At 46.6% G+C, this 26825-nt stretch overlaps 1 protein-coding gene across 1 annotated transcript in view; it reads right to left on the bottom strand.

Moving 5' to 3' along the window:
- LOC135374442 (venom metalloproteinase antarease TserMP_A-like) overlaps window positions 1–26825 on the bottom strand; it is a 49627-nt gene that overhangs the window by 4819 nt on the left and 17983 nt on the right. The window contains exons 8-11 of the mRNA XM_064607403.1: window positions 7779–7816; window positions 5717–5825; window positions 4048–4209; window positions 2544–2676 (exon numbers count right to left, since the gene is read on the bottom strand). Of these exons, the coding sequence (XP_064463473.1) occupies window positions 2544–2676; window positions 4048–4209; window positions 5717–5825; window positions 7779–7816 (442 nt within the window). The remainder of the gene's footprint in view (window positions 1–2543; window positions 2677–4047; window positions 4210–5716; window positions 5826–7778; window positions 7817–26825) is intronic.

The raw sequence follows: 26825 nt of genomic DNA, 5'->3' as shown, positions 1-26825 counted from the left end.
ACCAGGCTCCATATTGGACCAATATTGCCAATATTTCTGTGGTAACACCAACGGGGAGTCCGTATAATAATAAAGCATTATCCTGTATATTATTCACCATTAATAATACTTTTCTCTGATTTTTGCTTTTTTATTTCTGCGGGTTTAATTGATCCACGTTACACATGATTACAAAATACAAACACGGCACCACAAAAAAAAAAAAAAAAAAAAACGAAGAACTACGCCCGCCTTGCTGAAGGACACAAGCAGGCCCACAGAACTGCCAATGCCAAACCCTCAGATGCCTTAATTGGGATCACAATATTTGGTGAACTACAAATTCCAACCCGCTCCGAGAATATAAAGAAGCGAAACACTTTCGTGGCGATGACGGACATACGCCAGAGCAATTCACACTGCTTAGAGCAACTTGAAAGCACCTAATTTTACAGAAGAGCCATCCTTTCCTATCAGACATTGCGTTTTTTACTTGCCGCAATTCCGTTATCATTACAGCAACCAGCGACATTTTAGCCCTATGAAGCGTCCGTTCGAGCTGTCGCGCATGCGCATTAGCTCTAGGACGCGTGATTTCGCTCAAACAACCCGCTCGCTCTCAGTCGGCTCGACCGATTGGCATTGGCATCGCGAAGGAAGACGGCGGCTATTTCCAGAACGTGGAATGTTGTGTTGTCGAATTCTAGCGAACGTTACATTGGGATTGCCAAGTACGTTGACTGTTTCGAACAATGTGTATCATCTTTGGGAAGTTGTTGGATGTAACGATGTCCTGAATTGGGTATTTCACACGCTTCAACGTTCAATCTTGCCGTGCTGCTTTGGCATTTGTGCAACACGGGTACGTACCATTTTCTGTATTTTCAGGGAATATGGGGTGTACGCGGGCATTATGGGGCCCATATCGCCAGGATTTTCCCAATATTGGCTCAAACTGGGCAATATGGGGCCCATATTGCCCATTTTCAGCCAATATGGGGAAAATCTTGGCGAAACGGGTCCCATATTGGACCCGTGTCGCCAATGACCAGCCAATATGGGCCCAATATTGTGTGCTGCTTGGGGTAATACGGAGTTCGTGCACTTTTTGGGTTAAGCAGGAAGCGACGTTCACATCTCAAAGCTGTAGACCAAGATTAACACGTGTGAACAGATGAGTGCAAAGTTGAGTGACTGCTCTGTTGCTAGACACGCAAAAAAAGAAAAAAACGTTTCGTCATGGCGAGACCGGCCAGGATAGCGTGAGTGTTAGCTGTACACCAACGATGCCACGTTTTTTGCAGCGGACCCATTATGACCACTCATTGAAGAAATACAAACGGCTAGTCACTACGTGTACGTTTAGCTCTATGAGAAATGGACATTCAGTGAAACTTCCTGTTTATCTGTGGTTATCTCGTACCCTTCGTCAAAGCCTGTGCCTCTTTGTATTTCGAACTGCGAAGTGTCATTAAACCTGATATGATTTATTATTCTCTGTTCTCGTCTGGTATTGCTGCCCTGGGTGATTAGTATGGTTCGGTCAGGAAAAGGGGAAGGGAATAGAACGCAAACGAAGTACGCGAATGCAAATGCGAAGAACGCGGAACGCCATGGCTTGTTATGCACTGCTTATTATTCATACTTCTGACGTCATATCTGTCGTCATTTATTTACAATCGTAGTAGCCCGCGCAAAGGATGGATGGCGCTGACGGTCTCTATCGTGGCGTCACTCTGAAGACGCAGGGCGCTATGGGAGTTTCGCTACCTGTCTATATATACCTTGGATATCCTCTCGAAGTGAGTATGTAGCTACTGGATGACTAATTACCTAACATTCGTTAGGTAACTCCGTAATTAGGGTCTTTCGGGCAAAAGTGAGACAGCAGAATGAAAGACAACCCTCGTTGAAAGCACTTCTTCAAAAAATGATGAAACAGGCACGTGCTTTGAAAATACGTAGTCATCGTCGAATTTTGGTTTGCCAGTAAGTCCAAGTCCACACAGCGCGCATGTGGAGCGCATGCCCTTCGCCGTCGGCCGCTTATCTGGGCCGCGAAGCGGTCGATCTGGCCAGCGGATCATAACCTACTCAAATGATCTCCGTCTCCCAAAGCACGTGACCCTCTAACGTATATAGAAGGAGCGCCGTCCTCCTTGGGCTTCTGATGCGCGCGGCTTGGGTTTCGGCTCATTTGCAAAGCAATATTCGATGATGGATGTTTCAAAGCACGTGCTCGTTTCACGGTAAAAAAAGGAAGAACTAGGAATGCTTACAACGAGGATTGTCATCCATTCTCCTGTCTCACTTTTGCATGAAAGTCCCTACTTGGAAAGTGAAATTAAAGACATAAGTAATGAATTTTAGGTAAATAGTCATCTAGTAGTTAGATATTCCCTTGGAGAGAATGCCTGTCTGGCCGTAAAACCCGCCTGCAAAAACGGTATCTATGCTCCTCTCATAGCTTTTATATGTAGCGAATTAAAAAGCAGAACACTCTGTACCTACATTTTTGCGTTTTGATAACTGAACGTTAGAGTTTTACTCAAAGGTGCACTTACAACATTACCGCCTGTGTACACGCGTGGCTTGACAAGTAAGCAGAATTCGGTGACGTTGATCTTGGATGCCGGTAATGTTGACGTCGTCAAATCTTCGGAATGAAGAGGCATCCAGCAACGAGGTCTTTTACTTCTGCAAAGGTGGTCCGGATAAATTTTGTTCACGCTGTAAGCGGATCGCTTGTTGCCAGAGCAACACCCGGCGAGGTTCCCTGCCTCGTCTTCAGAAACGGAGTGTGAGAACAGAGTGACACTGGAAGGCAGCCGTAAAAGAATAACAATGCTATAGGGCTGTTTCACACGGGGGTGTTGCTCGTCCGCGTGCTGTGCGTTCGTCTAACAACCAGCACACAGATCCATTAAAGTTTATAGTGTTATATTTACAAGTTCAAGTGTGTCCGTCACTGTGTTGCCAACTGAAATAAAGAAATTGCCACGCGACGTTTGGTATGCGAGATACGGTGCAGGCACGATGCAGGTAACAGATGAGTGTCAATCCTATGCCCAAGGACAGATATTGGGCGCAGACAACAAAGCATATTGTGAAACGTTTCCTGCTTTATTTGGTGTTGTAGGTAGGTAAGTACCAGCCTTCCCGCCCAGTGGCGTCACTCGGGGGGTGCGGGGGGTGCGGTCCGTACCGGGTGAAGCGACGACAAACACAGTCAGAACTCATGGCCGGACAAATTGACTTGCTCAAGAGATGAACCGACATTTTTCCTAAATTATGCTGTTCCAGATGCGCATTAAGATTAGAGATGTAGCGAGCCTTTCGAGGTTCGAATTCTTAATAGTTCGCAGAAGTTCGACTTTGACTGCACATGCGCGCACATATCCGTACCGGAAGTGGAAACATATGTTTCACGACTCGAAAAGCCGGCAAGTACTTGTGGTATGTCTAGATTATGACGTTCTATATTTTGCTCTGTGCTATATATCTATTACATTAGCAAGGAACCTGAAAATAATGCGAGCCATCTGCTGGCGTGAGTGAGGCGCCGCCGGACAACAACCGTGTTTTCCTCTGCGTCGCTTGTCTTCATAGCATGCGATTTCATGCTATTCAGAAGCAGACGCAGACAGACGACATAAGGGGTAAGTTTGATAGATGCGGGTGCATTATTACAACCTCGATTGCAGGTCCTGTGGTAGTGGTTATGAGAACTGTTGTTTTCAATAAACGTTCCGTAGTTGCTAGTGAGCGCCTGCGTGGTGTCATTCTTTCTCGGTCGCCCTCCGTGTTGCGCTCGTTTCATCGTGAACTTGTTGTGACTAGCCAAACTAATGTTTTGTCATGTTTGACAAACAGACATTTCAATTGTAAGAGCTATATCAGTTACAGCATTTTCAACTTTTCACGACAAAGGCCAAGTCTGCGTACCACTGCGAACCTGGGCGAATATGGCTTGAAATTCGAAAGTTCGTCGAACCCCACGAGCCTAAGGTTCGCAAAAAGTTCGCGACTCACTAATTAAGACGTCATACGGGCGTTACGCTCACGCACTTCAGAAGAAATCTAACTTGTTCTTGAGTGCAGTTTGACATCCAGTGTGCGTTTCTCGTTGTCTGGTAGGGTGACATTATGTATGGTCCTGCTGAACACTTCGTTCTAGCAATCCCCGTCATACGGACGGGGGCTAGGCTGCCATCGTGTCCAGCGCCGACTCTGAAAATATAATAGGCAGGACTAAAGGAACATTTGAATATTTGAACATTTGAAGTAGTGAATCTCTTCATGCAGTGGCAGTGCACTAACAATTTTACAACTTAAAATTACACTAATGATATTAATGATGTTGTGTTGTGTGTATTTTATTGTGGCTCTGCCTAGACGGGGGTTCGATTCCCTTTTGCAGATCACTAATAAATGAAACAAACAAACACTGTTCATCAGTGTTATTTGAGTGTGCGCGAAGACATAGCCGGTTAAACTGACTGCCCCTTTCTTTCTACATTATTTTCTCCTGGTTCTTGCAAGGTTCGCAGAACATTGTCACATGTTCACATGTTCCGATACATTGTCACAACGAACTTTACTATATCTAGCATCATGAGCTGACACAATAATGCATTTGTTACGTGAGGTGGCCAAACTTAGTACGCGGACAAACCACCTTGGCGTCGCTTATGAGCAGAATTGTCTTGGTTCATAAAGTACCAAATGGTTCTTATTACTAGTTCCTATTACTAGCCAAACTTTTCCACGGGTGCATCGAGCTATACATAGAGGCGGGTTATGTTTTAGTCACGCACATGTTTGGACACACCCTTGCCCTTCCAATTGAAACCACTACTACTTACAGTTGAAGAAATGTGGCCAATGGGAAATTATCCGGTATATACGCAAATGACGTAACACGTTTCTTTATTACACAGTGAGGGTCGGGAACGGACAATACAGCCTCAAAACTCCCGAGTAGTGATGCACAGTAGACGCGGTTTGAGTCTGCAGGGGTTCGGAGAAAATCGAACTTTTTGAAGAAGTTCGTCGAAAAATTCGAGGACGTGCGACACGTTTGCGTAAGACATAAAGTCCGTGGCATTTAGAAAGACACGGAACAGTACCTCTGCCTAACACGGACCATGAAACTCACTGCATCGTGTACAGTGCTGGATTTACAGTGGTGGGGGCCCCGGGTACTGTGCTGCGGGGGCTCCCTCGTGTATTCTATGTATTCGTTTATTATGTCTATAAATGACATCGTTTTGTATCTAAAGGATGGCGGCCGTGTAACACACTAGTACGAGATTTTTTCAGCAGTCAGGTTTTGTCATATTTTGAACATTTCGTAGACATGAACATTCTATTCATGTCTATCCACTGTGTTATTCGGCGTCGATATGCGTGGACGGAGGACAGATTTTTACTAAGTTTCCGTTTCAGGGATGCGTTTCAGGCATGCAAAACAGATTTCCCTTGGACAAGACCTTTTCTGGTGGGGGCCCCGGGGCAAGTGCCCCGTCTGCCCTCCCCTAAATCCGACACTGATCGTGTAGCTCTGCGCGCCATTCATCATTTTGACCTGAAATGACATCGCACCATGCGAACCTGCCCGAACCTCTAAAGTAGAAAGTAGAAAAGTAGAACTTTGCATTTTGAAAAAACTTCGCGACAACCTTACTTAAGAGTCGGTGAGAACATTGAGCCATTTTTCCAGAATGCGGATGCTTACATGTGGAGAACCTCGTGAGTGACTGTGGCCATTCCGCTGTAGCTACCTGGGATATCTTCACCGATCCCCACACGTTCTTTCCTGCAGAGCTGTCCCAGCATAGCGATGCCTGCGAAATTTAGACATAATGCATATATTCTGCAGTCAGACTTCTGCAAATTGTGTAAGGTGAAGTCATGTCTCCGTGGCTTATCACCGTTAGCGTTATCGCATTATCCAAGCTGTTTGTTTGCCCATGATGCCCTCCAAAACTGTTGAAGACGCGCAGACGCCTTAGCACGTCGGGCACATGGGGACACACACCACTGCTCGCGTCAAGAAGCGTCCATTCTACACCGACTACGCCTTAATGCCGCTAGGACACCTCTACTTCTCTGTAAAATGGGTCTTCTCCAGTCGCCCAAATGCCCCACTTGCGCTGTTGAAGCTGATTTTCCACACCTTCTCCTCGACTGTAACAGATTCGACACCCCCCGAGCCACGCTGAGACGACGCCTACTCGAGCTCCGGTGCACGGACTTTTCTCTGACCACTCTGCTCGGCCCAGTACGAGATCACACACAGCGGTCTGTGACCAAAGCAGTCCTGACCTTCTTGAGAAATTCAGGTCTTATGAACAGCCTGTGAACTCAGTCCTGCAATCTCATTCTTCTGTGCCCCACTCTCACCCTCAACGCATTAACCTCATGCTTTCCTTTTAAAGTCATCTTCTGTGGTCCATCTCATCATTCTTTCACCGTTTGTTAGTCATCTTTTTTTGTCATCTTTGTCTTTAATCTACCTCATCCTTCTTCCATGATTTGTTAGTTTATCCTTTATTTCCTAATTCCTTTTCTTTTTATTTATTTCTTATTACTTAATTTTTATTTATTTATTTATTTATTTATTTATTATTCCTTCCTATTTCTTTCTTTCTTTAATTCTTTTCTTTTTATTTATTTCTTATTTCATAATTTTCTTTCTTTCTTTATTTCTGGAACAGCAAGCCGACGTCCCGTTTGGCTGACCTTTCCTCCCTTTTTTTCTTTCCTTTTCGTCTAATATATCCCCTCCCCCACCCCCTGTTGAAGAGTTTGCCGTTGATTAAACACGCGTTTCAAAAAGTTCGTCATTACCCTGTATGTACTTTTCTCTCGCTTAGACCCAAAACATCCTGACGCAGGATCCACATCACGAGCAATCGTGATTAGCGATAGTCCTCAGGTGCGGACAAAGCGAGTCTCGGCGACAGAGATCAACAACGCAGGCACTTGTCCCGCGTTCGCGAACACGATTACACACTTCAAGGAGGGTTGGCACAGGCGCAGTGGCTTCCTTTCACTTCTTCGTCTTCTCTCTACTCGCACTGCCGGTTCCGGGCTTGCAAGATGGCGGTGATGGCAGCGGCCCGAACGAAGAAAACAACATGGACAAACGCTGAAGCACCATAAATAGCATTTGCATTAATGTGAATATATTTCAAGTAGACATCCTGGATCAGTGTGTTTTCTTTTAATTTGAAACTTCAGTGGGTAATGTTCAAAGCTCTCACCAGACGGCGTCAAATGAAAACCTGGATCACGAACGTGAAGTGCGGACGGCGCACCGTGTCCAGCGGGATTGTGCCGACCAGGATTGCGGGTCGATCCAGATCGAGTGCGACAGTGCGTTTTGGGTATTAGAATACTTCCATGTGAGTATACGAATCTTCCGACAATATATATATGCGTATATACTCCGAAAACCCGGAGCCCAGCTTATAATCACTTGGCGGCAATGCGATGTTACAAAAACTTTGTACGGAGAGCTGTATTACGTACGGAGATCTGCCTTTTAGGGAACAGACGACAACAACAACAACAGATAAATTGATGATGATGAATGTGTTGGACGACGTGCTCTAGCGCGCTTACCATAAAAGTGTGACTGTCATGAAGCGTTATATGTATTGCGCTACACAATCACGATGTAGTTGAGACGCATGCGACATCGTTACTTTGCGTCCTTTCGCGCCATTCGTCATGCTCGTCGCCCTATAATTCTAGGGTTGGGAAAAAGCAAAGAAAAACCACAGAGGACATACCCTTTGTAGAGGATCCTGATGGGCCACTCAGGTCTCGCCTGGAAGAAACATATTGATAGATATGAAAAAAAGAAAAACAGCGCAGTTTCATTTTTTGGGGCGAATTTTCACTGGCAAACGAAGCTTAAGACGCCGCACGCCAGCCTTGCTAGAGCAACAACAGTGTTCTCTAAAGGGCGACCCGCATACGACGCTTTCTCGACGCAAGAACGCCGAGCGCTCGGCATTTTTACGTTCAGCTCCACGAACAATAGGCGTTGAGCGGGGACGCCGACATCTGAGCTGAACAGATCGGAGCGGCAAGCGCAGGAAGCGACGTGTACGTCTTGACCAATCGCATGCTTGGCCGGAAACGACCGTCTCCACAACCGCTCAGCTGTGTGGGCATTGACGATGTGGGCGCGAATTACGCCCAAGTGGAAGACAGAATAAAATGGACCAGGCAGAATTGGCTGGAAATGAAAATGAATGGGGACACGGGAGCGACAAAACGCATATCATCCCACTTGCTAGCCATTGTTCCATTGACGTTTCCCTCTGGCCTAGATATCTCTGCACCCAGTAGAGTGTTCTGAACGGTCTTTTTCAATCCGTCTACCGCTTTTAGAGAAAAAGCATTTCTTTTTCTTTTTTAAAAGCAGCTGCAGCAGCAATTTTCGCCTTTGTTCCATACTGGGAGACGCGAGAGTACAGCGGACGGTAGCGGAAATACGAGCAAGAGATTTCCAAGTTGATGGTCGGCGCGCCTTGGTTATTGCTTTTGGTTACCAGATATTGCATTTATACAAAGTTATACTGCGTGTTTTTCAAGTGATATCTGTCGCGTATGTTATGCCAGCCTATAATATCTATTACTCATGACGAGAAATGCCGCCAGGGGCCTCGAGTACAAACTTTGCGCCGGCTTCTAGGATGCGCCGAGAAAACGACGTTTGCGGGTGGGCCCGACGTTTCTCCATCGGGAGTGACGTCAAGACCTCAAAGCTCGGCATATCTGCGTCGAGAAAACGTCGTATGCGGTTCCCGGTTTCGTCTAATATTCAGGCGCCTGCCCGTCTGACCAATATATACTCTATTACACGAGAGAGGAATGCTGTACACAACCCCTGAAGATATATTAGATATTAGACATAGCGAACACTCCTACAGCCTGACAATTATGCCGTCGGGCATACCACTGCGATAGATGTGGTTCTGTTCCTGATTTTCGGGGCACCACTGTCCTAGGGAGTGCGAGGCATCAAATCACCCGGGAGATCATCGAAGCCCATCATATACTTTTAACGGGGGAAGGCAAGTGTGTTAGTCAACGATCTGTTGCAGTGTCTGATAAGGAAGTTGGCTTCCTAAACAGCTAATTACGCATCTTGTTATCTACTGGGAGGGATGCGTCGTTCCGCATGTTTGAAGTCTTGAATGTCGGTACATGTTGCCTGATACCGGTTTGTGTATTTATGCCCCCCTTTTTTCCGCAGTACACTTCAGTTGTGAGTGACGCTTGTGTTGTGTGTACCTTATGTCCTCGTCTTTCGTGTCCCCAAATATTGCAGTATGAGATTTTGGCCGTAATGAGGCACAATTGGGGGTTAAAGGATTTTCGGCCGTAATGAGATGTTACCCTTGCTTCTCTGGGCGTCGGTGAATTCTCTTTCGTTCACTGGGGGACTTGAGTCATCACTACTGCGCGGGAAAGTTGGCGGGCACCTCCACGGAACGCATCTCCACGGCGAGGCAGCGGTCGGAATCGCTGGGACGTCTCCAGAGCTTCAGTGGGCGCTCTCTTACCAACATCGGCAACTCGACTGGCCGAGATTACCTGGTGCTCCTTGCTTCCCTTTTTCCCGTGGACGCTTTTAAGGGTTCTCCAAGGTCCCGGCCTTGCTCGTGACCCAGAATGGCCGGCCGCTTGGCGCATTCCAGTGCATTGTGAAGACGCCTGGGCAAGGACGCTCTCAAGCAATGTTCGTCGTGGAGGTTTCCATAGATGAAATCGAGTGCGATATTAGCAGCGCACATCCCCTTCACATCTCCCCTTCTTAGAAGAGGAATATTCTCTCCAGAGGATATTCTGATGCACAATTCACGTACATTCATAAGCCATTTTAAGGCTTGGCAGTCTGTCGTCAGCTTAAACTTTCTAGCGTACAGGTAGCATCGAAAGTGTCCCACAGCCCAGATAACAGCGAGACATTCCCTTTCAGTGACTCCGTACTTTTGCTCCGCATTGTTTAAAGGAATTATCGCATCCGGAGACATGGGTAGGAATTCAGAATGCTTGGCATTATTCGACAATCGACTTCACCGATTTTCTCTGGTGAGAAATGTTCGGGTATTAAATAAACGAGTTTTTTCGATCAGCGAAACCTTTGATGACATCATTATGACGCAGGAGCGAACAGGACCAATGCGAGGGTGACGCGTCGCCGGCGCCGTTCTCCCATTTTGTCCCGGAGATACCGTCTGCTTTGGAGATGGCTACGGGTACGAAACAACCTATTTTTTCGGAAGTGCTGTGAGTTTCGCTAAATGGTGAAATTACAACATGTCAAGTTCGGGACATTGACATTTCACGAGCCCAAGGACAGGGACACCAAACGAAAGTTGGAAGCAGCAACCGCCGGCAGGCTTCCTGTCGTGGCGGAAGAATTGCACGTTCGGCAGGTTTCTTCCTCGCATTTTGCCGACGAAGAGTACGTGGAGTAGGACTTATTGCAATTCCGTATGGGAGTGCCTGCAAAACGAAAGAGGCTAAAGCCCGATGCCCATATTCAATGAGCAAATGAGCACCACCGACGTGCCGTATGAGCAGGTATAAGCATTTGCTTTCAGTTCATCTCGAATGAACCCCCACAAAAGTGTGGTGTATTGATCTAATAGGCAACGAAGTGGCTCCAGGTATACTGGGTGTGGTTTGAGTAAGATGAGACTGCGCTCCGTCGATACGCCGAGATCTAGATGACTCAATGTAAACATACACTCGGAATGCAATCACGTACAATAAAGGGGAGAGTATCTCACGAGATGTCGGTTGTGCTGTTCGGGGATAAACACCAATAATATAGCAAAACGTATGTACGGCAGTACGCTTTTTTCACGCTCTTTACGCGGATTTCAGCCATTCATTTTTTGCAAGTGTGCATCAGAATATGTATGAACCGCGGCCGGCAGTGATGCACTAGACCCCATTAGGCCCCACTAGCACCCCACGTAAATTTTTGGCGACATCCCTCTAACTTTTCCGGTTGCGATATTCAAATTCATTGCTATATTCTTACAGAAAAAAAGTTTCTCCCGTCTTTGTTCGTTTATGTAACTCACCATGCGCTCACTGTCATTTTTGTGAGCCAGAGAGAGCCAAGGAGGCAGCTTTCCAACAGAAGAGCGCCATTTGGCATTACGCTTTTATGCAGGAGCTTGATGAAATCTGCCTGTGGCCAAGTAGAGTGTGCCGTTGTCACGTTCGCAACTTTCCGCGAGTATTCGTTCGTTGCATGGTGACGTCCAGCACACATATTAATCTAGCGATCATATTGCTCTAGAGTTGGCATTTACGTAGCCTTAGTTTAGTCCGTGTGAAACGTTAGAGGGAGCCAGTCTGTGTGGCTCGTCTTCCGCCCCGATGCCAATACACACGAAATCTGCTTCAGGTGGTGAGTGGGAAAGTTTAATATCTGTGTTGTATGGTGAATGAAATGTGAATTCTGAGTCACACTGATTCTTGTTGTGAAACCGGCAGCTTATGCAGGACTATTAGCTTCTACGACTGATATATGTTGCTCACATACTGTCATGGCTTGATGTTGTTATAGTGTGAATTTTTATTTACAGGGCTTCAGAAGTGAGGCTTCCATCTGCGTCACACACTGAACGAACCATTGAAACTAAACTAAAAAAGGCCCTTTTCAGGGCCACCACATGTTTTATGCAGAGACATGCATTGCGTTATGAACCCACCAACGTGCACATTATTGTTTGTGATCCAGCTGCAAACAGTTTTCTGAATTGTGTTGCTGATTCTAATGAACTTTTTTGTAAATTCCACGTTAGCAACTGGCTATGAACGGCGCCTTATGAACTATATGAACACCTATGACTTTTAGTACAATTCCAGTTCCAGTTCCCGTGAGGACACTCCAAGTGTTCAATATGGTGGTATTGGGCACTCGCATGCGCACGATGGTACGTTTTTTCTCTTTGTCTTAAATACGTTTTCTTTCTGGTTTCAGCACATCGAGCTTCACATCTGCACTGCTCGTATATTGTATGGAAGGCAAGAACCTGATACCACCCCGTCAACATGAACCTAATCCCCAGCTCTCCATAGGGCAACTGAAAACTTAGTAAGAATGAGGGAAATAAAATCTACTGACATAATGTAATCAGCTTTTCTGTGACACGTTTAATATTCTTATCAGGTTCACAAAGCTTTCATGTATATACACAGGAGGAGATAAAAGTGCGGTAATACACACGTTGGCGTTAACCTCTAGCCTCCATTTATAAATAAAGCATAAAGCCACGCTCAGGGCAAAAGGCCTCAGTTTCTTCTCCTTCTTTGCAAACATATGTGAAAAACGTGGTACAGAAGAACCCTCTCTGTGGTGAAGCTGGATAGACTATTCAAAATGTGCATTACACAAGTACCAGTGCTTGTGATAACCTTGGTTTGTACTCCAGAACGATTTGCAATGAAAATTATTTACACTTTCCGCTGTACTTGCAGTATTTCACAACAACTCTCTACACTGCTTCTCAGAAATGCGTCTTGAACTGAAACAAAGGGTTAAAACCTTCGAAACTGTTAATGCATGCACATAGGACCAGTATAACAGCTCAATAATTTGTGACTTCACACTGCAACATTTCTTTACGATATATGGTTATGGAACGCAGGAACCATCGAGATTGTTTTGATTGTGTACACAGCAAGGCAGCTTTCATGAACATGCAAAAACAACAATAACAATAACGATGAGCCTTACAATGCAATATATATATGGTTTGAATTCTACAGTGGCCCACTTGACTCTTATGTTACTTGTAGTATCTACTGTATGGAATTGATGGGTACAGCGTCCTGATTCTGCGCACAGCACACCCTTGTATCTGGCTTCGGTTTCTTATGCAAGGTATCCATAAATCCAGCTTGTGAAGGAGCAATATGCAGTGAATCGGAGGCGCCTGTGTGACACAATGACAAAGAAGAAAAGTATTGAACTGTTTGACAAAGAGCAGCAAACTTTTAGTAAAGCGTTATCCATGTGCTCGAAATGAAATTGGAATGAAATCACGCCATCTACGACGTATGATAAGTTTTTTGACACTGTATACCTATTGTGAAGTTGCTCGAGAATACGCATGCGGCGGTCATCACGACAAAAGATGGGTGCGTAAACCGGTGAGCTCCCTTTGCAGACAAACGCCATTGAAGAACCGGTGATCGCTGATACAACTGACCCCCGCAGTCTCACAGAGAGCCGACACCCGGCTAACAGAACTGCAGCATCGGTGTTCGTCAGGTCCTACTGGAGTACAGCGAGTGCAGAGGCATCTTTCATTTCCATGTGGACAAATGTCAAAATGCTTGACAGTGCACAATCATCATGAGCGATCGGATATGATAGGCGCACCTGAAAGTGTCGCCGCCATCGGACGGTTCGTTTTCACTGCCTGCATCCTCACCTGCAGCAGGGTCAAGTGGCAGAGGGCTTGTGGAGTAAGGGTCGTCATCTAGCACAATTTCTTTAACGCTGTAATCCCCAGAGCTTGGAGACGACGCGACGTCACATTCGTATTCCGACGATTCCGACATGGCGCTGTCTGTCTGCTCGCCGCCTCGCATTTCAGATACCCGCCGACCCCACCGATCAGCTGTGCGGGAAGACGCGCTCTCATTGGCGCTGCTACGCGACTTTTCAAGGTTGTAGAGTGATTGTGAAGAGTGACTTCGGGGGAATGAACGTGTAGTATATTTCTATTGTTGGGAAAAACTCACGTGACCTCTGACGTCGGGCCAATCGTTGCGCCTCGGTAGAGTAGTTTTTTGCTTTGTTTTATTTTGTCTCCCTGGGTGACGAGTGACGTAAAGCGACGCTGCAGAGGCGTTCTTTTTCCCTTTCCCTCTGTTCTCTCCCCCGCTTTGGCGGTTCTGGATTTTCGTTCGCATCCAGTGAAATAAATAAAACGCGGAAGCGTTGGCTCTTTCTGTTGCACAAGGTGCTTTCTTTTTCAGGATTGGTATTTCCAAATCACACATATGCAGTCTTCTGTATCTGCGCCAAACACAAACTTCACATGAACATTGTTTGATAGCAAAATCTCGGTGAAACAGGAGAAGTCAAGTCTGAAGTTCGAGTAATATGCCGAAGCAACTTCGCATTCACTGTTAGCTGATATGTCTCACGTGGAAGATTCCACAGTAGATCAGTAAAGTCACTGCACAAGCACACACATTCACAAATCCAGCATGACAGAAAACATGTCCATATTCCTTTGCTGCTTGTGTAGTGTCACATGTCAAAGCTGACCCGTCACAAAGGAACCTGTGCAGCTGCTAAGCCGAAAGATGATGTTCTAACCACTCAGGCTGGCTTAATCATTCTATTGCATCCATGCACACATGCTTTTCTGAAGCAGATATGAGTTGAGCAGTACCTAGTTGATACCTGAGCAAGAAAGACCAGAACAGGGATCAGAAAACGTGAAAACTAAAAATTCTACCGGCCGAAATGTTGCGTATATGCCACAGGTGTGGTGCTATGCTATGCTACGCTAAGCGGCAGAATGGAATAGGAACTGACTTACCTGCCATCGAGTGGAAAAACACAGTATTGATCCTTCTTGAATCGTTGTCGCACCAAGCAAGCGAAGCAGACCTGCATTCCACCTATCTATCACAGAATTTACTTGCAGAAGTATCCAAGAGGATTCGAGTTTTGCAGAGTCGGTATCGACGGGCACTACAAACCATCCAAAGCGGTACCGGCAAAGATGCTTTACGTGCGTCCCTGCTGCACCATATTTCGAAACTTCACGGCGAGCTGCTCCGGCACCCCAGACACGGCGGTGCCGGCTTACGCGCGCCACGAAAAGGTTATAATTTCAAACCGACCAATGAGCGCTCGCATACCGGTGGAGCGGCCACAGGAGCCAATGGGATGCTCTCGGTAGAGAACTCGCGCTTCGACGTAAAAGTTTTGACGTTTCATGACGAGTGATGACGCGAAAGGCTCGCAGCGCCTCACTTTAGTCCGCAAGTGAACTCGCGAGTTTCATCCCCTTGGTGACTTCATAATCCGTCGTCTGTTTTTTCGATGCATTTCATTGATTAGTTAGCATATACGCCACCTATTCACTTGGGGTATTCGCTATACCCTTGTCAGATATCACCGAGGAATATATTGTGGTACTGAAGTTTCGGAATCGTGTGTGTGTGGGGGGGGGGGATCTAGTATTTATTTTGAGAAAAGGTCAGCCAGAAAAGTCAAGCCAGGGGTTGGATGCGATAATCCCTTTGCCTACTGGCGAAGGCCACCGGGTGTTCTCGACCTTCAAAAACCTATGATAATACAGCTCCCATGGCGAACTTTGACGCATCTGTGGCCAGCAAAAACGGTCGGCTGAAATCAGGGTGCCGAAGGATGCGAGCAATAACCAGTGTCGCTTTAAGCCGCCTAAAAGCATTTGCCTCTTCTTCGGTTTACCGGAATGTGGCGTGTTTAGCTGTCAGTGCTGTCAGGCGTTTTGGTATTTTAGCGAAGTCGGGTACATGACGTCTATAATAGCCGACCAGTCCCAAGAATTGTCGCACAAGTCGGTTTTCATATGTCGTCGCCATCTAGTTTAAGGCGAGCCAACTTTTGGGCTTCCGCCATATTTTGGGCAAGGATGAAAGCGTTGCCCGCGCGCGGACAGTATGGCTCTCTTTGAACCGCGCATCTGGGGTGATCTTTTGTCGTCTGCCGCCTTGGACTAGGTCTGCTTTCTCATCGAAGCATCTCTCTTTTCATGAGTGGATCGTCCATCTGCATTTGTAATGTCAGTCTGTTGTTGCGTGCCCTCCTGCAGTCAGCGTAGCGTGAGAGACGCCGAAGGAAACAAGGCGTGTGCACAAACTGTTTGGCGGCTAAAGTTCACATGATACATGGCTTTCCAAGTAACTGTCGTCAGCAGCGTTCTGTTGCCATTCTAAATGGACGAACTATAAATACCTCGCAGGCGAAAGTATAGAACATATAGTAAGATAGTAGGAAGCATCGGCGAAAGCATGCACCAATAAAGTAAGGTACCACATTCAAAATACACAACTGGTCCTGAAATGTGCATAAACACAATACAGCAGGCAAAAATATGGTGTACCGTATCTGAAAGTAAGTCGACAAGGCGACGGGGAATGTGAATTGGAATCTGTATATGACACGCATAATAACTGTTCTCGCTAGTGCGGCCAGTCGTGCCATATGCACTCATATGTTCACAAAAGGCGTCCACACGTCCTTGGGAAAACCCATCTGGTATGTTCGTCAAGTCTCTCGACCACTGAATATTCTCGTTCGCCATCGCGCGTCCGCTTACTATACACGGCACCACATGTACGACGTGCCAAAGATATGGCCGAATGTCGTCTGCTAGAAGGTGGCCAGTCTGTCTTTTGAAAAGGGTCTCTTGTTTTACCGTCTTCTTTTCGGGAAAGTTTTGTGTGCTTTCTACCTTACATGGATATGGTTTTACCCCGCTAGCCGAGACAATATTCCCAAGATACTTAACTTCTCTGCAAAGAAACTGGCATTTTGACGGCTTAAGTTTCAAGCCTGCGGCGTGAGACGCAGAAAAATTTGCTCTATATCTGCAATATGGTCTGAAAACGTTTGACTGTAGAAGATAATGTCGTCTATATATACAACACATTTTTTTTCAGTAAGCCCATCAGATTAACATCGGCAGTCCTTTGCCACACAGCCGGGCTGTTTACGAGACCGAAAGTCATATTTTTTCCACTCGTAGAGGCCTTCTTTTCTCTGTGTTGTTTGTCCATCTCTATTTGCCAGAAGCCGGTGGGGATAAGGACTACAGAAAAGTATTTGGCGGACCCTATAACTACGACAAGGCTTTTTGGATATTGGGCAATGGGTAGGGGTCAACACGAGTAACAGAATTGAGCTTGGGGTAACCGAGGACGAAACGGTAGAATCCGTCATGGTTCTGTACCTACAATGCCGGTGACCCCCACGGCGACTTGGACATTCGTAAACACAATGACACTGAAGCTTTCCAAATTTAATATGTACAAGCTTTCGCGAGGTGGACTGCGCTTCATCATGTACGGAATGTGCGTAGTTCACCACGCGAAAGCTTCAGTGTCATTGTTTTAGTGTTCTGCAGCCATCTTGGACTTGGCTCACCTATACCTGCTCCACTACGAGCTACTCATACGCAACCTTGTCTACCGCACGGCGGCCATCGTTCGGTCCACTTCTCGGAGAACGCGCCCAGACGCGCGCGGATATCTGTAGTCGATGGATTCCGGTGTCCACCATCAGCGTGCGTTGAAAAACTGGTTTTTCCAATGTCACACGCATGCCGAGCGCGCGCGCGTCCTGAAAACGCCGGAAAAACGCTCCATGCGTTTCGGCCTTAAACGAAACACCTCGTGCCTGAGCCACTGCGCGCCCTACGTCGTGGCACCAAGTCGTGCGGCGCCTTCAACGTGACAGCATTTCGCACAAGACTAAGGGTCGATTATGAGGGTCGGGTGTGTCCTTCAATTAAGAAAGATACTCACACTTTCGCGTCGTCTAGGCGTATATTCTGCTCGCTGGCCATCCGGCAGCTTCTGTGACGGCACTACACCGCTTCCTAAACGACGCGGGACTCGATATCCAACATGTTGAGGAGTTTCAAGGATCAGGAGACTCAGACCAGTTGCTAGACAGGAAATGTTCACCAGAAACACAAGTGGTCGATGGCACCGCATCATCAACCATTGCGGACGTCCGATTTCGTCCGATTTTTTTAAAAGAGTAGCAAGCCGGCACTTGCCTGGCTGACATCTCCTTTTGTGTGAATAAACATATACGCCTCCCCCCCTTCGAACCTTGGAAAACGGGCAGCTTCATGGCGCGGAAGCACACGGCATTGGATACCCCGTGAACGTTTATGTGAATTGTGGGCAACCAACAACCAAACATTACCTCGGCATCTCGACGAAAGCTACGCAATGACACGCGCACATCTGGTGAAAATGTCAAGTCAGCGCTGGGGTACCTTGAACCCGACCTGGATAACGCTCCAGTACGGCAGCCTCGGGAAGCCACATGACACTCAGAATCTTGCCTTGGCTTGGCTCTACATGAGCTGATGCGTCATCAGTTTGTTTATAGGGACTTTCTACAAGCGTTGGTGTCAGATGAGAGTTGTGGCACATATTATAAGTCCTGACGCTAAGAAATGTCGCGTTTTCACACTCAAAGCACATTTTAAGTGCAAACTTGAACGAAAATTTCGCCCCCAGACGCAGATAAAGTTTGCAGGCTGCGACTTGGCGAAGTAGGCCAGCAGGAGGGCTCATGAAAGACGCAAACCGTGTTGAGCGAGGACAGGTTTTGGCACAGCCTTACAGAAATCAAGATGCGGTTTCAAGTCAAGTCACATCTATGAATTCGGAAGTTAGGGTCATCCCTTGGGCGCCGGCGAGAAAGAGCTGAGGGTATACGGAAGGTCAAGGTGGCTAAACAAGGAGATAAAGGGGTAAGGGGACGCGAGTTACAGTGACAGTGTGAAGGAAATAGTCCGCTCCTGTACCGATACGTCTTATACCGAAATATCCTAGACCACCTGAACCTGGAAGAATCAGATGCAACACCGCGGTCATAGTCACCATAGTGGTCAAGTGCAGCGATGGCTCACTGCAATTCAACATATTTCTGGCTCAGGGTGGGGTTGTGATCAGCGCTCCTTGCTCGCAGTTCACGGGATGTTGATGAGGGCGACTGTGCTTTACAGCCTTCTCATCCTGCACAGGATCTCGACATCATTAAACACACTTCGGACCCTCTTTGCCTTCGTCGCTGCCTTGGAGTTCCAAGAATGGCTGAGACACGGCAACTCCTGGCTAAAGTTGGTGAACTCCCGGCTGAAGTTCTACGTGAACCTGAAACGGCTCGGCGCTTCATACGTTCGCGTTCTCACATTCCCCGTCACCCGCTCCTCAGGAAAATCCGATGCCGCCCTGAAAGCAGCTTCTATCGAGTAGCGCGGAGGATACGCCAGAGTTTCACAGGCTTCGCTGCTAAGAACGTAATCCCGCCGGAAGCCCCCTGGTCTCTGCCGGTACCACGACCTTCGTAAGCCTTCCGAACCTTCTGGAAAGAAGAGATCATGTTCACCCTCAAGTCCTTTAAGCCCATTTTTATGCTCTGGTAGACGAGACGTTTTCTACATGTACATCACCATACACAGATGGCACATCCAGAAACGGCAAGTCTGCCTCGGCATTCGTCATCCCATCCGAAGGCGTAGTGCAAGGACGACGCCTTTCGCATCCAATCTGATCAACAGCTGCGGAACTCTATGTCATCATTTTCTTTCTGCAGTATATCGTCGATTTTAGCCCAGTAAAATTACTGGGTAGGACCAGTATTGCACTGCTAGCAGGCGACCGTCGTTCCAGTCTGCGACACGACGGCTCGTGACACCCCTGGCTTCCGGCAATGGACAACCGACATTCTCCCCCATCTATGCTGAGCAGAGTTGATCCAACACTGGCTTTTCGCATGCCACGAAACACCTCACGTCCAGATGCTGCATTAATTCATCGAAAGCGACTCGATGTGGCTTTTACAGCTCAGTGGCGTTACCGCTAGAGACAAGTTCACTCTCCCAGATGCTAACAATGCGTTGCTCTAGAGGATCAGGAGCACATTCTTCTTCATTTCCTACACTACCAACCTTCCCCAACCACACGCTTGGGGTCTCTTAGTCAGCGGGACTCTTGCCCCTTCTCCCTATCGAAATTGCTTGGTCCTTGGCCGAATCCAGCACACGCACGCTCTGCGCTCAAAGCTCTTTTGACCTTTCTGGACAGAATCGGACTTCGATCCTTATTGTGAAGGAGCTCATTATTTCATTCCCCGCATCACCACCAGCAACGGGGTAGAGTATCGCCTCTGGCGATGAAGCTCCCCATTCATCATCTAAAAATAAAGTTGTTGTTGTTTATAGTCACCATAGTGAAGCGTCTTTGATGACTTTGCTTTGATCAGACGACGCGACCCGGCACGGAAGCTGAGGTCATTGAGATTTGCACTCCTGATGGACGTACGTGTGGGAATATGACCCGTCACGAATGACATGTCTGGTTACGAGAGGATAGAGAGGTAGCAAGCGAGCTGGTGGCATAGATAAGGTCTTTTGAGACCTTGTCTGTGTTTGTCGTTTTTTTGTCCCCTAGTCTCGGGGTTTTTAAGTTATGGATATCTGGTTACTTCGTCGTTTTCCCTCCAAGGCCTTTTACCCTGCGGCCGCTCTTCCCTTCTGCATGGACTTCGCCTCAATGTGGCTTTCACCCCGCAGATCAGACACAGACTATAGGGTATGCGTCAACCAGCTCGTGTTCCAACCAGAGTTCGAGGCAACTCGTTACTGTAACTAAGTTCCTTTTTTTTTGGTAACTTGTAACTTAACTAGGTACTTTTGCGCCGTGGTAACTTTCAGAGGAAGTCGTTTTTTTTCAGGTAACTTTGGCAAAGTAACTTAAGCTAAGTTCCATGTTACTTTTAATTCGCTTTTCACTCACGTCCACATATTTTCTTGCTTTCTCTCCGGATCTTTCATGGCATTTTTTGCCATAAAACGTTATATACAATCAGCGACAGTATCCTATTCAGGAAATAAGAACCGCTGCCATTGAAATGAAGCTGAACCATTGTGCGCCCACAGGGAGTAAGACGCAAAGCGTTCGAATATACCTCTACCAGAGATACGTCATCATGACGTTGGTACACAGACTGAAACCCAAATAAATCGGAAGGGGAGGGCTGAGTTCCACGAACGGGCACTTGTTCTCTGCTTTCCATTGAAAGAAAAGCAGGACCGAAGGTCGCATCCCTTTCAGGGACCATCGTAATCCCCTCAAGACCGTGGCTTTCGGGAGCGACCTCGTTCACCTCTAGCTTATCCCCACCTAGCTAGCACCACCAGGCAAAGAGCAGGCTTGCTATTCAACAACGGAAAAGAAAAAAAAAGAAAAAGGAAAGAAAGACGGAAAAGGAGAAAACGGATAGAAACGAAAAGGAAAGAAAGAAAGAAGAAAAGAGACACCATAAGAACGTCACATGCTGTTCATGAGTCTTGCGGCTCTGAGGAAACTGAATAGAGCGGCAGTGACAGCCTACTGGTTGGGGTACGGGACGGGGCCAAGGAGAGCGGCCAAAGAAAAGTCGTTACAGCCAAGCTAGAGCACACGGCAACGTATGGTGTTCCTATGGGGAAGGTGCTGCTGACAATACAAGAGTTGGTATGGGATGTCAGCTTCCACGCCACAGACAGTGCAGTTTGGGGAATTTATCCGACCCATTTTGAAGAGAAGCAAGGGTGTACGGGAAACATAGGTCATAGTCATAGGAAACATAGTCATAGCTGGTGGGATAAGGGATTCTTCTTTACGACTGCGGTGGGAAGCGATGACAAACTCCATCAATGGATCGATAAACTGTATGAATGTGTTATAAGTCGTAGTTTCGGCCCGGAACTGCACGGCACATGTGGCATACAGACGGCGAATATGTTGACGGCTTGTGGAGACTGTATGCGGCAGACGCGTCAGGGCACAAGTATCATCGGAGCCAGCGCGTCTTGCTAGTGCGTCTGCTCGGGTGCATGCCATGTGGCCAGGGACCCATTGAAACGTGATGTTGTGACCAGTGGCTAGTAGTTGATTAAATTTCTGAAGTGTCATGTTGTGCAAATCACCTATTATGCTGGGACGACATGACGGCAATATAGTTAATGATGTCTTGCTTTCGGTAAGAATGACCCCCGTTTCGTGCCCTGATCCGACTATATGCTCCAGTGCTGCCATGATACTGAACAGTTCGGCTTGTCGAGGACACTGTATAGGGGAGTTTGAAAGCATGCCCCAGGATGTAGAAAGCCGCGCTGGAACTATCATGTGCCACTGAGCCATCAGTGTATATATGGCGACTTAGTCGGTGTGTTGAGGCGGATGCTCCAGTGTGAGCTGATGGGCTACGTCTGTGGGGACGTCTTTCCTTCGTTGAAGACCAGGGATGGTAGTGTAAATATGGGGTCTTTCAACAGTTGACGTGGCCGATGCGACTGAGTACGTTCCCTTGTGGAACACCACGATGCACGCGGAACGTCGCAGAATCCCCGTCAGCGGTGCGCACAAACAAGGAGCGGTCAGCCAAAAAGCCTTTTCTTCATGACCAGGGGCAGCCCCGACTTCAGCTTCTGAAAGAGTCGCCATGATTGCGCTGTGGAGGAGGACACTTTCGTCGTACGCTTTCTTGACGTCGAGGAAGACAGCGGCTGTTAATAAACCTTCGGCCCTTGCCTGTTCTGTCTTCCTGATTAGATTTGTGCCACTGTCCATCGTCGACCGGCCTGTGCGAAATCCCGCAATCACCTCAGGAAAAAAAAGGAAGAAAACATGCTATCAAGGTACCAGCTCAGCCGACCAACGCAATTGCTAGGAGCAGAATTAACTTGTCTACACCCGCCAGTGTCCAAGAGAGAAGTGCATCCTTGCGCCTCCTGCAGGCCATTCTCATTGGTCGTGACGTCATCCTATTGCCTCAGGGCTACACTGTTTTTTGCCACTGATGATCCTCTAGTCAAGGTCAACCTGAAACAATAGTACCGCGGTATGACGTCATCATGCAGGTGCGTGGCTCAAGGACGCTTACGCTCTAGACAGGGGACCTGTTACTTATTGAATCACTATCCGAAGATAATTTCCTTTATTCTACTCTAATGATTGCATAGGGAACTATTGCAGAAGAGCACCATACATGAGAGGAGATTGTAGGAATTAAGCATTTCATTCCCAAAGTCTTACTAAATTAGACTTGCAAAAAAACAAAATATCCTAACACCTTCAATGCCTACATACAACGAGCTAATCGAGACCTGTCCACCCGTTCCGAGAGCCACTCAGCTAACTGAATAATGTCGTTTTGTTCCTCGACTGGATAAAGCCATGCACCTGTCCCCCTTGCGGTTACTCTCTGAACTAAATGAATCGCAAAATTATTAAGAATAGCACTACTCCCATTCAAGGCAGCACTATCGTCAAGAATGTTCCTTGTCAAAAAGAAAAAAAACTACATGTAGAAGGAAAACATGACAGAACAGGTCAGGGCATGTCAGCGCATGTTTGTCAGACAACAAGGGGGGAAAAAGCAAAGTGAAACACTTGAACAAAGCAAAAAACCAACATCAAACTATTTCTAAGCACACGCACTCCTCTTATTCAAAAACAGTGCTCATCATAAATCTGTCCAGGACAATACATACCATTTTTCTATTGCTACACTTTTTTCCAGTAATGCATTGCTACAGACTGCGTGACGTCATCACATCCTGCCTGGAGAAGACAGCGGCAAAGACAAAGACTCCTATTATTTATTTATTGGATCGCAAGATTATTTCCGTTGTCCGATTCTTAATGACGTTCACTTTTACAATAAAATTCAACAGAAAAAGCACCGTGCATATTAACGATTTTCACCCCAAAGGGTCATCATGGTCATTAGAATCACAACACCAGTAAACTACCACTGCTCTTTTAAAATAATAAGTGAGACCACCCAACATCATCATCAGGCTTGTGTAATACATGACCCTTTCTATGCTCGTGTACTCATTGGCTGAGGCTACACCTGTGAGCAAAAAGGCGCGAAAGCCGGGGGGCAAAGTTCCATTCGCGCTCGACGGAGGACTAGACAGAACGCCTTTACGGGAACATGATGGCATTCTCACCATATTAATGATTATTGGATTGCAGTGTAGAAAAACTACTACAAAACTATAATTTTAGGAGCCTATTAAAATTCTATGGAAACTATAATTGCCCTATTACTTGGATCGCTATTAATGAAGCGCACAAATTTTCTCTCTCTTCCCATTTCAGCCTTGTCATGCAGTGAAGCAGATTCACATCCAAAATAATTAATTTACACTGAGGGTGCCGTGCTTCAGGAATTCCTATCCTGCGTTCAGATGCTAGCATTTCTGAACGAATATGTATAACAGCTTACTTCTTCAACATACCGAGCTCCTAACAGCATCTAACAAACAAGCAGAGAGACCACTTCTCAGCTTTACCATGCGACTTTCTTCTGCACAAAAGCAGTGATTTGAGGAAAGAGCAGCAAAAATTGCGCGCACTTGTGATTGACTTCAAAAAACTGAAGCAAAAGCTAATAAACTAAGAAAAAGACACTCATGTCTGGTATCAGACAATTCTTGCATAATGCCACATAGACAGTCGCATTGCCCTTGCGTAAAGAAAACAGGACAGGGATACACAAACTTCCTTAAGCGAGCAGGGAAAAGGCTTAAGTCGAACCGCTCAGGAATAATCGGAGAATCACCGCTTATCCCTATACGCGGCTAGCACAACAAGACACCACTGAACAAGTCCAGACATGCGACATTGCATACAAAATACTGCTCATCGGGGAAAAGGTCTAAGCCTGCAACAGAAAATCATAGAGCCATACACAACTTCATTTTTCTATTTCACGTAAACTAAACGCGGTCTGCTTGGAAAACGACGCACAAATTTTCTTGCCGGCGTCGGGCACTCATAAAACACCCTGCCCAAAACAAAGGCTTCCCCAGGTTCGCGAGGCAATTCCATTAAAAACGCTCGTCCTATCCTACAGATAGCAATGCAAACGCGACTAATACCCTTATTTTTTAAACCACTATTTCACGCAATAGTACATAAATGTATCACTCGTGTCACACGAAACGGCAAACATTTACTTGTCAAGTGGGGTCCCTGGTTCAGAAAAGCGCGCGCGCGCACACACACACACACTCACATTTTCAGATTCACAAACACAGTCTATTTTCACAACCACATAAATCCATATTATTCCCTAGGTCAATAATTATCCAACCAGCGTCAAAACGGGGAGAACGCACATATGCCTACACAAAACAATAGGTCTTCGTTCCGGATGTAATAGGATATCACCAGTCGAATAACGCAAAGCAAAAAAGAAACACAGCATCGCAGGAATGCATGTTCGCTATACATCCACCAAGAAAACCGTACCGTGCCTCTGCGCAGCGATCATTATACAGGAGTGAATTCACTTTGTTTTCCTTTCATGTCCTTGCACGCATAGATTGAGAAGTTACCCGTCAAAAAGAACTCGTTACAAGTTAAGTTACCGTGTGCAAAATGTAACTAAGTTAATAACGAAGTTCTTCAGCATGAAATGTAACTCGCAGTTACTGAGTTACTTAAAAAAAAGAACGAGTTACTTCCAAGTTACTTCGGACAAAAAATAGCATTACGCAGGTGCAGCGCGCGTGAGCAGTTGAGTTAGACTTTGAGTTGTCTGCGGAGGAGTGCAACACGCTTAGATCGTTTCCGTTTATGTCCAACAATAGACCTCTCCCTGTTTGTAAACAAATGACGTCATAGTGTTCGACAGCACCAAATTTGGTAGAATTGAACTACGCTCGAAGCTAGAGGTGAACAAGTCGCGCACGAAAGCCACGGTCTTGAGGGGATTACGACATGGTCCCTTAAAGCGACGCGACCCTCGGTCCTACTTTTCTTCCAATGGGAGACAGCGAACAAGTGCATGTTCGTGGAACCCAGCCCTCCTTCCGATTTGTTTCGGTTTCAGTCTGTCTACCAATATCATGATGACGTTTCTCTGGTAGAGGTCTCTTCGAACGCTTTGCATCTTAAACCCTGTGTTTTCGCACAATGGTTCAACTTCATTTCAATGGCAGCGGTTCTTACTTCCTGAATAAAATACTGTCATTGATTGAATATCACGTTTTATGGCAAAAAATGCCGTGAAGGAACTGGAGAGAAAGCAAGAAAATATGTGGACATGAGTGAAAACCGGGCTAAAACGAACTTGGAACTTAACTTAAGTTACTTTGGCAAAGTTATCTGAAAAAAGGAACTAGTTCCTCTGAAAGTTACCACGGCGCAAAAGTACCGAGTTAAGTTACAAGTTACCAAAAAAGGAACTTAGTTACAGTAACGAGTTACTTGTAACGAGTTACCTCGAACTCTGCTTGCACCCATATATTTTGCAAGCATATTATAGAGCAGAACGGGTAAATGTTAACATCATTCGCTACACACTGTAGCTCTCATCATTTTTAAACCAAACCACTTAACATGTGTTCATAGGCGTTCACTAAATAGGTGAGCCGATAAGGACTCAAAATAAAATAAAATAAAATAATCATTTACGCCATCGCTGGCTGCAAGTTTGGGTACCCAACAGAGCAGTGTGCTCCCATCAACACGCCTTGGGCTGGATTTCACACACACACCCGAAGCCTTTTTGAATACATTCTGCTGTCGCCGGAATAGAAGATTTATCGCGAGGGTACTACAATGTCAGCTCTGTTGCTGTTTAAGTGATAAAACAGTGCGCCCGAACCGCGCCCCACGCGCGCCGCGCGGGGGCCCGTTCTAGCGACGCGACTCACGCGATTCCCCGTGCAAGCGCAACGGGGGCCCGTTCGCGTGATGCGGGCCCGGAAGCGTGACGCGCGCGATACGTTACCCCGAGCGAGCGCACTGTTTTATCAATTAAACAGCAACAGAGCTGACATTGTAGTACCCTCGCGATAAATCTTCTATTCCGGCGACAGCAGCATGTATTCAAAAAGGCTTCGGGTGTGTGTGTGAAATCCAGCCCAAGGCGTGTTGATGGGAGCACACTGCTCTGTTGGGTACCCAAACTTGCAGCCAGCGATGGTGGAATGATTATTTTATTTTATTTTATTTTGGATCCTTATCGACTCACCTATTTAGTGAAG

Source organism: Ornithodoros turicata, unplaced genomic scaffold, assembly GCF_037126465.1.
Source record: "Ornithodoros turicata isolate Travis unplaced genomic scaffold, ASM3712646v1 Chromosome58, whole genome shotgun sequence".
Classification (NCBI taxonomy): domain Eukaryota; kingdom Metazoa; phylum Arthropoda; class Arachnida; order Ixodida; family Argasidae; genus Ornithodoros; species Ornithodoros turicata.
Note: the sequence above shows the minus strand (reverse complement) of the source record. Positions and strands in the feature narration are given on the sequence as shown.